General features: G+C 37.1%; 1 protein-coding gene across 1 annotated transcript; it reads left to right on the top strand.

The window, feature by feature from the left end:
* On the top strand, positions 1 to 15,393 carry LOC110091980 (pre-mRNA-processing-splicing factor 8A). Its single transcript, XM_020816306.2, has 25 exons — positions 1 to 375; positions 2,981 to 3,104; positions 3,188 to 3,280; positions 3,700 to 4,090; positions 5,269 to 5,758; positions 5,852 to 6,642; positions 6,866 to 6,951; positions 7,038 to 7,220; positions 7,959 to 8,273; positions 8,353 to 8,657; positions 8,737 to 9,191; positions 9,307 to 9,433; positions 9,832 to 10,073; positions 10,162 to 10,285; positions 10,363 to 10,552; positions 11,146 to 11,253; positions 11,394 to 11,647; positions 11,794 to 12,410; positions 12,519 to 12,625; positions 12,725 to 12,979; positions 13,083 to 13,556; positions 13,631 to 13,792; positions 13,885 to 14,082; positions 14,166 to 14,444; positions 14,668 to 15,393. The coding sequence occupies exons 1-25, from the start codon at positions 95 to 97 to the stop codon at positions 15,097 to 15,099; spliced, it is 7,083 nt and encodes a 2,360-aa protein (XP_020671965.1). The 5' UTR covers positions 1 to 94; the 3' UTR covers positions 15,100 to 15,393.
* Positions 15,394 to 16,136: the final 743 nt, after the last annotated feature.

Here is a 16,136-nt window from a genome sequence, read left to right as displayed (position 1 = left end):
CCTTTACAGTACAGTCCGCTCCCAAAACCCTAGCGGGGCGAATTCCTGATTCAAAGAGTACGGATCTCCTTGGGACGAAAGATTTAGCAGTAAGATGTGGAATATCGGGGCGTCATCGTCCCCTTCGGTTCCGATGCCGGCTCCTCCGCCGCCGGGGACTACTGTAGGAGGGATCATGCCACCACCTCCACCACCAGCGGTTCAGCCCTCCTACAGCATACCTCCTTCTCCGGCAGAGATGGAAGCCCTTCTGGTGGAGAAGGCGAGGAAGTGGGATCAACTTAACTCCAAGAGGTATGGGGATAAGAGGAAGTTCGGATTTGTCGAGACCCAGAAGGAGGATATGCCCCCAGAGCACGTTCGCAAGATCATCAGGTGGCCATTTTAACTCCCTTTTTGGCTATGCTTGTTTTGAATTCGGTACTGAAATAGAGTTTTATTTTACACAAAAAGTAGGGTGTTTGCAGTAGGATGCTTTTCCAGTAAAATCATTTAATTCTTTTTTTTTTTTATATCTGTTTTTCTTGATACTTCTAGCTTATAGATCACATGGTCGTCCTCTTTCATGTATAGAAGTCTTTACATTTTTTAATCGGTACTTGTGAGTTGGATTTGATTGAGGTGTCACATGGGAAGATGAGTCTCTGCTGGAACACAGTTTTTTCCTGTTAGACTGGTTTTAATGAGGTGATGGTTCTGGTCTTGGTCTATATGGATTTGTGGTTTGGTGGTTCATGGTACTGTCTCCGTTCCTTCATTCTTGTTAAGATTATTCAGCTGTTTCCCTTAATTATACTATCCTACTTTCTTCTTTAAAGAGCTTATGTGTCGTTTTGTTTTGTTTGAAGTCCTTGTCCTTTAAATAGTATGAATGTTCTAAGGCCTTTCTTCAGGGTGAGTATTTCATCATAAATCCAAGTAATTGGAAAATGAATTTTAGTCCTTGATCCCATTAGCTTGTCATATTATTTTGTTGGTGGTGACAAGAGGGCGCACTAAAATTAACTTGGTGGGTATGCACTTCTCAACTTGCAGAAACCTTGCAGCTAGAACGACGCTATGGAGTTTTCAAAACTCTTTGATAGAGATGTTGCGAGCTAACTATTTAAATTTTGTCCAAATCCACCAAGAGAATATTGTCCACCACACATGGTGTATTTATGTTAATTGGTGGTTCTTGGGTTTTTGCTTTAAGCCGAGTTAGAGGATAAAGTTATTTGTGATTTAAGAGTGAAGATACCTTTGACATAAGAATAACCTGAGACTACTTTATTTGGATCATAGTAAGGAATTGTTATTACATGATACAGGTGAAGTAGGATATTAGGATTTTTGGATGGAACCCTGCAAGAATTCAAATCTGGATGGATATGAGCCTTAAAGATTTTGACCAGGGTATTAAAGAGAGAGAGGTGGCCTATGGTGAAAACTAAGAGTTAGCATGCATAAGTAGATTAAAATTAAAGAGTTTATTATAGAGGATTAGTGTTACGAATATTCAAAGGGGATAATCCTTGTTTGATGATGTATTCCTCCTCTTGCACTTGGCTTCCTCTTCAAGCTTATTGCTTTCATGAATTCTTCACACTCGAAAACTTCTTAATGGGAGTACATCTCTTCCTTGATGGATCCCATTGGTAGTGAAACCTATGCAAACTTAAAGAGTGAACCTAGTACAAAATAGAGAAGATCAACTCTTGAAAACACAAGAATTTAATATAGGTTCATCTATTTGATGGCTACATCTTCTTGCCTTAACTACAAATTTCAACATATTTTGATTTCAGAGGAAATTCAACCCTAGTTTCTCATGTACAACATAAGACCATACCCTTTTTGTGTATATAAAAAACCGGTGATTAAGTTTGCGTACTGTGGTTTTTTTAGGAAAAAAAAATAGGCTCCACAACTTGTCAGGCAGGGGAGAGAAATTGAGCGAAGAGTGAGGAGAGAAATGTGGAGATAACCGCAAAGAGAGAAAGAGAGGGTGTGTGATATTGTAAAGGGGGAATAAAATTGTATTATTTAACAAATAAGAATAACAATGAGTGCAAAGATAGTTTTATAGAAATGAAAAGTACCTTATAGGGTAAGATGGAGTGATAAAAGCCTAAATTCCTTACTTATTTGACACAACTAAGATGAGATAAGCTATCAAATGAGTAGCCCTCGTTATCTTGATAAGCTTCTTTAAAATTCTTCTAATCCTTCTTGGTCAGCCCTTCGTTTTAGAGAAAGTGTGAATTTTAGATACTCCTTGATCTCCCCTCTTTCCTTCCTTTGTTGCCAATTGTGTAGTCTCTATATAGCAAGATATGTTTTGTTCACCTAATTTGCCGTTTAGCTTGATTTTGTGTGAGACTTTGAGTCTGATTTTGAACTTGACTTTGGATTTGATCAGCTATTGTTATAGCTTCTTGGATTGCATTTTGAGATTCAATGTTCTTTTGTTGCTGTAATGTTGATGTTGCAATTTTGTTGTGTTATATGAAATAAAATTATTAAACTATTATATAAAAGTTGCTTTTTAATTTAGTTCCCCTATGATGATGAAGACCTAGAGAAGATTAGCTTACGTAATAAGTCCTATAATGCTGTTTGCCTGGTAAACCAAAAGTGTTTCAAAAGATTGAGGAAGAGAAAAAGATATGCCAATGTCTCAAACTTGTTGAGAAATGTGAGTTGCTGCTTGTGTCTGAACTAAGTTTAACTGATCTGAAGTAGTAAAAACAAAATTATACCATAATCTGATATGTAGTTATGTAAACAAAGATGACAGAAATAATATTGTTTTGAAGTATTTCTTTAAGCATTCAATTGTCTTTGTTTTTGACAAATTTCTTTCACTTCTGATTTTTAATTTGTATGCAGGACACTATACCGCTACTCCTTTATAATGTTTGTTATAGATTGTTTTGATTGCATTCTTAGTTTATGATTGGATGTTTCTAATGTCATTTACCTTTGCTTTGCCAACCAGAGACCATGGTGACATGACATCAAAAAAATTCCGGCATGATAAGCGGGTCTATCTTGGTGCTCTAAAATTTGTTCCCCATGCAGTGTATAAACTTTTGGAGAACATGCCTATGCCCTGGGAGCAGGTCTTCATCTTCCTACTAAGGTGTTGCACTTGTATTTTTCATTTTATTTATTTATTTTTAATATTCTTTTGTTACATATTTAGGTTCGTAATGTGAAAATACTCTATCATATCACTGGTGCCATCACATTTGTCAATGAGATACCATGGGTAGTTGAGCCGATCTATTTAGCACAGGTATGCTCTCATTCTATATTTTTCTAATATGCCTTACATTCATGTAGTTTTAGATATTTCCTTTCATATTTGAAGGGCATGGTTATGAGCCCATATCTTTTGGTGGAATTAGTCTAAATTGTCACGAACTTGAAAGTTGTCCCCAAATAGTCAAGATAAGGTAGTCATTGTTGCTTTGTTGATGATAATATCAAGAATTTGGTTACAAACTCGAATATTTAGTGTATTGACTGCATAAAATTCTTTATTGTTTTTCATTTACAGTGCTTTTTAAACTTAGCTCCACATTTCTATGTCTCTTTTTTGCTGTTCCTCATTACAAAAGAACAACACTTACTACTCATTAATTGATTGATTTGCTCTTCTACTTTTATTGGTTGTACTCCTTAAATTGATTTTTATGTTTTATACTTAAACAGTGGGGCTCAATGTGGATCATGATGCGACGAGAAAAAAGAGACCGAAGGCATTTCAAAAGAATGAGATTTCCTCCATTTGATGATGAAGAGCCTCCATTAGATTATGCAGATAACTTGTTGGATGTTGATCCACTGGAGGCTATTCAACTGGAATTGGATGAAGAAGAGGATTCTGCTGTATATACTTGGTTCTATGACCATAAACCTCTTGTAAAAACAAAGCTTATTAATGGTCCTAGTTATAGGAGATGGCATCTGTCTCTTCCAATAATGGCAACTCTTCATCGGTTAGCGGGGCAGTTGCTTTCTGATTTGATTGATCGGAATTACTTCTACCTGTTTGACATGGAATCATTCTTCACAGCAAAAGCATTGAATATGTGCATACCTGGTATGTTCCTTCGTTAAAGGTTTTTTTTTTAATTTATTTTTTGTGAAAAAGGTTAGATAGATTGATGTAAGTCACCTATGTGCTAAGTGTTGAGTAATTTTGGGGTAAAGGCTACAGGCTTCCCTAAATATCAAGTACACAAAACAGTCTCAACAATATTCAGTGATCAGGAAACAAATACGCTAGTTCCATAAGTAGAATTTAAATGAGAATATGCAGGAATCAAAGTAAAAAATGAAATATAGCTAAGTACCAAACTTCTCTGTTCTTATCTTTTAAAATTAGATTTTCAATGCCCCAGATGAGACAAAGCATGAAAAATTGCTTGAATATATTCAAAGAGTTGTCAGATACTATACTTATATGAACTTTACAAAATAAGCGAGAATACAAAGACTGCTACCAAGAAGCTCAAGTAATAGACATGCTGTAGATCATTTCCATCCATACAACGATGCTATACATCCAATGTAGGTACCAGATAACGAGCTCCAGTTTCAGATTAAAGGGTCATAGTAAAATGCAAAACAAGCGTTCATTTTAAAAGAAAAAAAAGATTGAAAAAAAAAAGAATTAGAAGCTAGACCAAATTGTTGGTCCTATTGTGTGAATCCATGCTGACATCATGATCTACTCGACGTCTCCATGGATGTGGAGACCTTTAATCTTTATTTCATCCTCGACAAACAAAACTGGATTATTATGCATTGGAGGCCCCTTTCATCTTAATTAGACACTAGGCTAACCACAAATAGAAAAAGATCAAGAAAACCCTTGTTCTTGCATTAATGTTCACACGTGAATAGTAACATTATGGTAACATGTCTAATTGGTGCTGTACTGCTGTTTTACAATCTTTGCACTATTTTATTGCCGCACTGTTGCATTGCTATAAGTGTTAAAGTCTATGGGAAGAAAATAATCTTCTCTTCGCCATGTTTTTGTGCCTCTGTTTGCTCTAACTCCCCTTATTAAGATTATTGGCACAATCAGTTCTGATTTACTCAGAGGGGCTTACATCACCTTTTTTTTTTTGAGCTGTGTCTATGATATAGCTGAATTCAATCAAGCTAGCATGCTCTCTTCATTAGCTTGCTGTTTTTCCTTAAGATTTGCATGCTATGTTTTTATTTCCTGACCGTGCGCTTGAATATTGCTACCTCTCTCACCTTCTGTAGGTGGTCCAAAATTTGAACCTTTGTATCGTGACATGGAAAAAGGCGATGAGGATTGGAATGAATTCAATGACATAAATAAATTAATTATTCGTCAACCATTGAGGACAGAATATAGAATAGCTTTCCCTCACCTGTATAACAATAGGCCCAGAAAAGTGAAGCTTTGTATTTACCATACACCAATGATAATGTACATAAAAACAGAGGATCCTGATCTACCCGCATTCTACTATGACCCTTTAATAAACCCTATAACTTCTGTCAACAAAGTTGATCGACGAGAGAAAAAGGTGCTTGATGGGGAAGATGAGGAAGATTTCTTCCTTCCAGAAGGTGTGGAACCTCTGTTGCAAGACACTCAACTTTATACAGATACTACAGCTGCGGGCATATCACTGTTGTTTGCACCTCGTCCATTTAACACAAGATCTGGTCGCATGAGACGTGCTGAGGATATACCTCTTGTATCAGAGTGGTACAAGGAACACTGGTATGTTTCAGTTCTGTTATTTCTAATATTGACCATTCCTTTACTTCATTAGTGCCTATCATTTCTTATACAATGTTGTTTGTCTAATTTCAGTCCGCCATCCTATCCAGTAAAGGTTCGTGTGAGTTACCAAAAGTTGCTAAAATGCTACGTACTGAATGAGCTACATCACAGACCTCCAAAGGCACAGAAGAAGAAACACTTGTTTCGGTCTCTTCAAGCTACCAAGTTCTTCCAAAGCACAGAGCTTGATTGGGTAGAGGCAGGGCTGCAGGTTTGCAAGCAGGGTTATAACATGTTGAATCTGCTGATTCATAGAAAAAATCTCAACTATCTTCACCTTGATTACAATTTCAATTTGAAGCCCGTAAAAACTCTTACTACGAAGGAGCGTAAAAAATCACGATTTGGAAATGCTTTCCATCTTTGTCGAGAAATTTTGCGATTGACCAAACTTGTAGTGGATGCCAATGTTCAATTTCGGTTGGGAAATGTGGATGCATTTCAGTTGGCTGATGGTTTGCAGTACACATTTTCACATGTTGGCCAATTGACTGGTATGTACCGCTACAAGTACCGATTGATGCGGCAGATTAGAATGTGCAAGGATTTGAAGCATTTGATTTACTATCGTTTCAATACTGGTCCTGTTGGAAAAGGGCCTGGCTGTGGATTTTGGGCGCCAATGTGGAGAGTGTGGTTATTTTTCTTACGTGGTATAGTGCCATTATTAGAGAGGTGGCTAGGTAACTTGCTTGCACGTCAGTTTGAAGGTCGCCATTCCAAAGGAGTTGCCAAGACAGTCACTAAACAGCGTGTAGAGAGCCACTTTGACTTGGAGCTAAGAGCTGCTGTCATGCATGATGTCCTGGATGCAATGCCTGGTGAGTTCATGCGCCAAGTGTGCTTTATGGCATCTTCATCTGATTTCTGCCTTTCCATCATAATGCAGTAATATTATAGATTGCTATGTCCTGGAATTTGTTATACAAGCACCTAAATGCCAGTATGATTCCTAGTGAATTTTGTTGATAACTAAATATTAATTCTGTTGTTAAAAATTTTTGAACTGTATTATATTTTTTCCTTGTGTTTGTTGTGTTGCAGAGGGCATTAAGCAGAACAAGGCTAGGACAATCCTACAACACCTTAGTGAAGCATGGCGTTGTTGGAAAGCCAACATCCCCTGGAAGGTTAATGTTTTGTAACTTTTAAATTAACCTTTGTTTGAATTTGGTGATGACATTGTTTAACTTCTTACACATGACTGTTATTACAGGTCCCTGGACTTCCAGTTCCCATTGAGAACATGATCCTTCGTTATGTGAAGTCCAAAGCTGATTGGTGGACAAATGTTGCTCACTACAATCGTGAACGTATTCGAAGAGGTGCGACAGTTGACAAGACTGTTTGTCGCAAGAATCTGGGAAGATTGACCCGTTTATGGTTAAAGGCTGAACAGGTAAGAAATTTTATTTTCTTAATTATAACTTTGGGTTGGTATTTTATTCTATATTTGCTATGCTCATGTTGTCTTATGGCCCTTGCAACCAATACTTCCCTTAATCCGCAATCACATCCACCTGTTTAGCTGGTTGTGGGGGTTGATTTAGGTCTGCATCCAATAATAAAATATGCTTAAAAACTATGAACTGCCTATCCAATTTGTTGGGATGAGATTGGGGCATAAATGAATCGAGCTGAGGTCAAGTCTGTCATTGCTTGAGCTTGAGTAATTAATCTAGTTCAAGCTTGAGATCGAGCTTAAGTCTTGAGTTTGAGTTTGCTCAAGAGCCGGCTCTTTATTTCAAAAGAAAGAAAATGATAGTGATTCAAACAATTATTATAATAAAATGATAAAAAAAATGAGAAACAAAATAGAAATAATGAAGAATCACTTGATATATAAGAAGTTATATACAATTTTTAAATATTTTTAACAATTTTGTACTTAAATTCTTATAGCTTAAGTGTTTTTTACATTAATATTTTTTAAATGAGTTTACTTGCGAGCTCAAGAGTCAAGTTGGAGTTAGCTCAAGTTTGGCTCGTTAGCTAAACTAGCTCGGTTATTGAGCCATTTATCAGGCTAAGCTTGAGCCGGCTAACCAGTCAGCTTAACTCACTTTCACACCTAGATGAGGCCAATGATGCTGGGTGTTATTGTCGGCATTTTCTTACATTTTGTGCTCTTTCACAGGAAAGACAACACAATTATCTGAAAGATGGCCCTTATGTAACTCCTGAAGAAGCAGTTGCTATATACACAACGACAGTGCATTGGCTGGAATCTAGGAAGTTTTCGCCTATACCATTTCCGCCACTATCATATAAACATGATACTAAGCTACTTATTCTGGCTTTGGAAAAGCTAAAAGAATCTTACAGTGTGGCAGTGAGATTGAATCAACTTCAGAGGGAAGAATTGGGTCTTATTGAACAAGCCTATGATAATCCACATGAAGCATTATCAAGGATAAAACGTCACTTGCTTACTCAGCGTGCTTTTAAAGAGGTAATGGCATCTGATACCTGATATTGTTTTGACTGCAGTTTACTTTGATATTCAAAATCTTGACAGGATCTTATCTCAGGTTGGCATTGAGTTCATGGATCTGTATAGTTATCTTATCCCTGTCTATGAAATTGAACCTCTTGAAAAAATCACGGATGCTTACCTTGATCAATACTTATGGTATGAAGGTGACAAGCGACATCTGTTTCCAAACTGGATTAAGCCTGCCGACTCAGAACCACCCCCACTTCTTGTTTACAAATGGTGTCAAGGTATAAACAATCTGCAGGGCATATGGGACACAAGTGATGGGCAATGTGTGGTCATGCTTCAGACCAAATTTGAGAAATTCTTTGAGAAGATTGATTTGACCATGTTAAATAGGTAAATCTAATTAATACTTATGTTTGTGTGAATTTATCTATCTATATATGTTTTTGCCTCAACATACTTTATTTTGCAGGCTTCTTCGCCTGGTCCTCGACCACAATATTGCAGATTATGTCACTGCGAAGAACAATGTAGTTTTGTCTTACAAGGATATGAGCCATACAAACTCCTATGGCCTCATCCGTGGTTTGCAGTTTGCCTCCTTTGTTGTACAATATTATGGCCTTGTACTTGACCTCTTGCTTCTTGGTCTAACTAGAGCAAGTGAAATTGCTGGTCCTCCTCAGATGCCCAATGAGTTCATTACCTACTCAGATACTAAAATTGAGACACGGCATCCCATTCGTCTATATTCACGGTATATAGATAAAGTTCACATATTGTTCCGCTTCACTCATGAAGAAGCACGTGATCTTATTCAGCGCTATCTAACAGAACATCCAGATCCAAACAATGAAAATATGGTAGGATATAATAATAAGAAATGTTGGCCAAGAGATGCAAGAATGAGGCTCATGAAACATGATGGTAATCTGCTTGGATATTTCTTATCTCTATTTATTATAACTTGATTTTTTTTTAATGCATACATATGATGAACTTTCTTTAAAGGACTTTGATTTCATGCTATACTTTAAAACAGTCAACCTTGGGAGAAGTGTTTTCTGGGATATGAAGAATCGTTTGCCTCGAAGCATCACAACATTGGAGTGGGAAAATAGCTTTGTGTCTGTTTACAGCAAGGACAATCCAAACTTGCTCTTCAGCATGTGAGTGTATTTTAGTTTCTTAGGTTTTGTTTGGGACGACTTTCTTACTGCTTCTTAAAGCAGTTTTTTAGTATAAAAATTTATTTATTGTATTAAAAAATTGCTTTAAAAAGCAATAAAAAAGCCGTCTCAAACAAAGCCTTAGTTTATGATGTGGAAGTAAGTTTTCCTTTTGTGATATTAATTTCTTCAGCATGTGTGCTTATGTACAAGTCATAGTATTGTTCTGAAGTTTTTGATGTTTTAACTGGAAAGCAGCTTTCCAGTTTTTATCTTTTTTCTTCCTCATGACTATCATTCTAGGCTCGTCGAGTATAATCAACATATTTTACTAAATTCGCTCGTGGTCTTTATGAAAGAATGGGATTATTGTCGTTATCTAAAACCATTCGTTTTAGGTGCGGCTTTGAGGTTCGCATCTTGCCGAAGATAAGAATGACTCAAGAGGCATTCAGTAACACCAAAGATGGAGTTTGGAACCTGCAGAACGAGCAGACCAAGGAGAGGACAGCAATTGCGTTTCTAAGAGTTGATGACGAGCACATGAAGGTGTTTGAGAATCGTGTGAGACAGATCCTTATGTCATCCGGATCAACAACTTTTACAAAGATTGTGAACAAATGGAACACTGCCCTTATTGGTATGTAAAATTTACTGAACTATGTTGAATGCATTATTTACTTTTTCCTAGTAGTGTGCAATGGCTGAATTCTACAAATCTTTTGCAGGGCTTATGACATATTTCCGTGAAGCAACTGTGCATACTCAGGAACTCTTAGATTTGCTGGTCAAGTGTGAAAATAAAATCCAGACACGTATAAAGATTGGATTGAACTCAAAAATGCCCAGCAGGTAGTTGCCTGATTTAAAATTTTATTTTTGCTTGTCATGTATGGCATGTTATAAATCTGAATAATTTTCTTTTTCAGGTTTCCGCCAGTAATTTTTTATACACCAAAGGAGATTGGGGGCCTTGGCATGTTATCAATGGGACATATATTGATCCCGCAGAGTGACCTGAGGTATAGCCAGCAAACAGATGTGGGGGTGACTCATTTCCGGAGTGGCATGAGCCATGAAGAAGATCAGCTTATTCCTAACCTGTATCGCTACATACAGGTCTGTTACTTGGACTTGCATAGTGCGCACATATGTATTATTAAAAGAAGTTGAAACTCGGGTTGAATCACCTTTATTTTGAACTGATTCCAGCTCATCATATTCAATTTCCAATCAATTTTGAATTACCGGTTCCAGTTGATTCAAATGCAAGTACTATTAAAACATCAAAATTTAACTTCAATCTACTTAAAATTTCGTTTTTTTTAAGATCACAAAACTTGACTAAAAAATGATTATTTAATTTCAAGTTTGATCAAATCTACTCTCTCAAATATAGTTCATTCGAAACGTGTCAGTAATATGTGATAATGATAGAAAATTATATCATATACAATACAATATACTGTAATAACGTAAAATTTTTATTTTAAATAAACTTAAAATTAGTTTTGAGTGGGTTAGTTCAATAAAATCAAGTCAAGTTGCTTCAACTCAAATCAATGTCAAATTTGGGTAGATTCCGAGTTAAGCAGAACCAAAATTTTTAATTTGGAGTTAAGTCAATATAATCATTTGTATGTCCATGATGCTATTGTAAATCCATTATAATGTTTTGTCTTGTGACATTATTTGCATTCTTAATTTTTAAGCCTTGGGAAAGTGAGTTCATTGATTCACAACGCGTATGGGCGGAGTATGCATTAAAGAGGCAGGAAGCTCAGTCACAAAATAGGCGCCTGACACTTGAGGATCTTGAGGTATTTTTATTTGGAGAATATTTAGTTTATTTATTGTTAATCTCTCCCATTTTAATTTAACCTTTTATGCCACACAAAACTATTGTGTACCAAGTGTATTGTAGTTTTTTTTGGACATTGACATTAGTTACTTTTTACAGGACTCTTGGGATAGGGGAATACCTAGGATTAACACACTCTTCCAGAAAGATCGTCATACCTTGGCATATGACAAAGGCTGGCGGGTTCGAACTGATTTTAAGCAGTATCAAGTCTTGAAGCAGAATCCATTTTGGTGGACTCATCAAAGGCATGATGGCAAACTGTGGAATCTTAATAACTACAGAACTGATGTTATCCAAGCATTGGGAGGAGTTGAGGGAATATTGGAACATACATTATTTAAAGGCACATAGTAAGTTTAATTTGCATATTATCTTTTAGTTTCTTCTTGGCTTCTATGGCATTTTTTAATGGTATATCTTTGAATTTTTTATATTTTTCATTTTGCATATTTTGTTGTATTTGGTGTTTAACCTGATTATGTTTTGGTAATTTCAGTTTCCCAACATGGGAAGGTCTCTTTTGGGAGAAGGCATCAGGATTTGAAGAGTCTATGAAGTACAAGAAGTTAACGAATGCGCAACGGTCTGGCTTAAATCAAATTCCAAACCGGAGGTTTACATTGTGGTGGTCTCCTACCATAAATCGAGCAAATGTTTATGTAGGTTTCCAGGTGCAGCTTGACTTAACTGGGATATTCATGCATGGAAAGATCCCAACCTTGAAGATATCTTTGATTCAGATATTTCGTGCTCATCTTTGGCAAAAAATTCACGAGAGTGTTGTTATGGATCTTTGCCAAGTTTTGGATCAGGAGTTGGATGCTTTAGAAATTGATACAGTGCAGAAAGAAACAATACATCCGAGGAAGAGTTACAAGATGAACAGCTCATGTGCTGACATCCTACTGTTTGCTGCACATAAATGGCCAATGTCTAAGCCTAGCTTAGTTGCTGAGTCCAAGGATGTCTTCGATCAAAAGGCAAGTCAAAAATATTGGATAGATGTGCAGCTTCGGTGGGGAGATTATGATTCACATGATATAGAGCGGTATACAAGGGCTAAATTTATGGATTATACCACTGATAACATGTCAATATATCCATCACCTACTGGTATGGCTTTTGCTTTGACATCACTGGTTTTATCCCCTCGATTTTTGAATTTGTGAGCTATGTTAAATTACTATTCATCATTGTTCCCCCTTTTCTTGCTTTCTTTAGGAGTGATGATAGGACTTGATTTGGCGTACAACTTGCACTCAGCTTTTGGCAATTGGTTCCCTGGGTCAAAGCCATTATTGGCTCAAGCGATGAATAAGATTATGAAGGTATGTATTTCATGAGCTTAGTTGCTGTTTGCACAGTCATTAGACCTTAAAATTCAAGTATTTCAGCTAATGATGCGTATTGCTTGATTTTGTGTTTAGTCAAATCCGGCCTTGTACGTTTTGAGAGAACGGATAAGGAAAGGTCTGCAGCTTTACTCATCTGAACCTACGGAGCCATACCTTTCATCACAGAACTATGGTGAAATATTCAGCAACCAGATTATATGGTTTGTTGATGATACAAATGTGTATAGGGTTACTATCCACAAGACTTTTGAAGGAAATCTCACCACGAAGCCCATCAATGGTGCAATTTTTATATTCAACCCAAGAACAGGCCAGCTGTTTCTCAAGGTATGGTAGCGTTCTATTATTCTGCTACTCAAGTGTTTGATAAACTTCACGACAAAGTTCTATGAAGTATGATGTGTGGCATGACTAATCTTGGTTCATCCAGGTTATTCACACCAGTGTGTGGGCTGGCCAAAAGCGTCTTGGTCAACTGGCAAAGTGGAAAACGGCAGAGGAAGTGGCTGCTCTTGTGCGATCCTTACCTGTTGAAGAGCAGCCAAAGCAAATAATTGTCACAAGGAAGGGGATGTTGGATCCGTTGGAGGTCCACTTGCTTGATTTCCCAAATATTGTGATCAAGGGAAGTGAGCTGCAGTTACCCTTCCAGGCTTGCTTGAAAATCGAGAAGTTTGGTGACCTGATTCTGAAGGCTACTGAACCTCAAATGGTTCTCTTCAATATCTATGATGATTGGTTGAAGAGCATTTCTTCATATACTGCCTTCTCTCGCTTGATTCTCATACTTCGTGCGCTTCATGTCAACAATGAAAAGGCAAAGATGTTACTGAAGCCTGACAAGACTATCATTACTGAACCACACCATATTTGGCCAGCACTCACTGATGACCAATGGATGAAAGTATGTTTCATTAGTCCTGCAAATTTTTCGCTCCAACAAGTTTTGAGTTTACGGAAATTTATTTCTTAATGCAGGTGGAAGTGGCTCTAAGGGATCTGATTCTCTCTGACTATGCTAAGAAGAACAATGTGAACACCTCAGCACTGACACAGTCTGAAATACGTGATATTATACTGGGTGCTGAGATTACTCCGCCATCACAACAGAGACAGCAGATTGCTGAAATTGAAAAACAGGTGATCAGGCTAGGCTGTCCGCACATCATCTATCTATCCTTCCATCTAGTTGTCTTCTCCCAGTACATCCTAACCCATATTTCTATTTGCAGGCCAAGGAAGCAAGCCAATTGACTGCAGTAACAACCAAGACGACAAATGTTCATGGCGACGAACTGATTGTAACCACAACTAGTCCTTACGAACAAGCTGCATTTGGATCCAAAACTGATTGGAGAGTGAGGGCTATTTCAGCTACAAATCTTTATCTGCGTGTCAATCATATATATGTTAACTCAGATGACATCAAGGTATGAATGGACTTTTCTCTCACCTTCTTGAAATATCTCACTTGTTGAGGCTTTACTTATTTTGATTTGGCTTCAATAATCAGGAAACGGGTTACACATATATCATGCCCAAGAACATTTTGAAGAAATTTATTTGCATAGCTGATCTTAGAACCCAAATTGCTGGATATCTGTATGGTTTAAGTCCCCAAGATAATCCACAAGTGAAGGAAATCCGATGTATTGTAATGCCACCGCAATGGGGAAGTCACCAACATGTAAATCTCCCATCTGCTCTTCCTGAACATGAATTCTTAAACGATCTTGAGCCATTGGGGTGGATGCATACACAGCCTAATGAGCTTCCCCAGCTATCTCCTCAGGTGATTTATCAAATTTTCTTAATTTAGGCTTCATTTGGGACGACTTTTTTATTGCTTCTTAAAACATATTTCTAGTTTATAAATTAAATTTTTTATATTAAAAATCTGCTTTAAGAAGTAGTAAAAAAAGCCGTCCCAAACGATGCCTTACTTTACTTCTAAGCCTCTATGTTACTTGCCAAAAACATTAGAGTCACTTGTGTATTTTCCGAACTCTTTACAGGATGTTACATCTCATGCGCGGATTCTGGAGAACAACAAACAATGGGATGGTGAGAAATGCATCATTCTGACCTGCAGCTTCACTCCAGGTTCCTGCTCTTTGACCGCATACAAGCTAACTCCAACTGGTTATGAATGGGGGCGTTCAAATAAGGATACTGGAAGCAACCCACATGGTTACTTACCTACCCACTATGAGAAGGTTCAGATGCTCCTCAGTGATCGTTTCTTAGGCTTCTACATGGTTCCTGACAACGGTCCATGGAACTATAACTTCATGGGCGTAAAGCATACAGCAAGCATGAAGTACGGCACTAAGCTCGGCGCGCCTCGGGATTATTACCATGAGGATCACAGGCCTACTCATTTCCTCGAGTTCAGTAATTTAGAAGGAGAAATTGCAGAGGTAGAAAGAGAGGATGCGTTCTCTTAAGGGATGAGCATTCTCTGTTATTTTCAACATGGAGGAGTCTTTTAGAATGGAAGTAAGCTTCTCTATTGTAAATAGATAGATATCTTCTACTTGTTGTAAGATCAAATTTGAGGATTTTTGACTGCTAAGTATGTTGTTGTCAGCTGCGTTATATAAATATTACTGTTAACTGTGATAAGATGAATGCTATCAGTTTGAAGAAAAAAAAAATCTCATTCAACAGTGACAGAACAATCATGAAGAGGGCTTATCTTTTATTATGCCAAACAGAGGTTGGTTTGCTTGTATTGATCATCTTATTTGTGTTTTGCTTCAATTTACGCATTAGTAAAACATGCTGAGATATAAATGTTTCTCATAATTGAAATGTTAGGGATAATCCCTTATATTCATGTTGGATTTGATTGTACATCACATATTTGAAATTTTCTCCTCGAATCAATCCTGTTTGAAGCTCTGCTTGCTTGACTTATTGGATAGCTGCCTCTCTCGCCTTCATTTAGGAAGTTTTATCATTTTTTTATTTATATTCCATTGCATTACAATGCTAGCGCTTTTTTTTTTTTTTGAAAGAAATGCTGAAATTGCATTAAACAAAAACCAAAGTACAACTACTCAAATCAAACCTAAAGCATCACATTCCTCCTTCAAACAATACAAGAAAGGAGGAATCAAAACATCACGGAGATCTTCCCATACAAAAGATCCCCAAGAGCCAAATTAGCACAAATATTCACTAATTTGTTCCCATTCCTTAACGAATGAGAAAAAACAATTTGCTTAAGCTCAAGTAAGAAAGCCAACTTATCATCAATTACTCTACTAATCTTCCAATCTTTGACCGATTTCTGCAGCAATTTGATGATATTCAAGTTGTCCCCTTCAATGAGCACTCCTTAAGCCTCAAACATCCAACTTTTAACCACATTCTTCAGGTGAAGAACGGCCGGCCATTAACTCCAGAACGGCCATTAATTCCAAATGCGATATGTCCCAATGCAAGGAATTGTTGCCAAAAGCAATCAACAACCTCCCCT

Source organism: Dendrobium catenatum, unplaced genomic scaffold, assembly GCF_001605985.2.
Source record: "Dendrobium catenatum unplaced genomic scaffold, ASM160598v2 fragScaff_scaffold_294, whole genome shotgun sequence".
Classification (NCBI taxonomy): Eukaryota; Viridiplantae; Streptophyta; class Magnoliopsida; order Asparagales; family Orchidaceae; genus Dendrobium; species Dendrobium catenatum.
The sequence above is the reverse complement of the archived record's forward strand: the minus strand, read 5'-3'. Positions and strand labels throughout refer to the sequence as shown.

Bases quoted from the DNA above. Each gene is read 5' to 3' on its own strand.
- LOC110091980 (XM_020816306.2), top strand. From the start codon at position 95: ATGTGGAATATCGGGGCGTCATCGTCCCCTTCGGTTCCGATGCCGGCT. The intron at 11,648-11,793 runs GTAAGTTTAATT...TGGTAATTTCAG, and splicing joins ACATTATTTAAAGGCACATA to TTTCCCAACATGGGAAGGTC. The intron at 13,557-13,630 runs GTATGTTTCATT...TTCTTAATGCAG, and splicing joins CTGATGACCAATGGATGAAA to GTGGAAGTGGCTCTAAGGGA.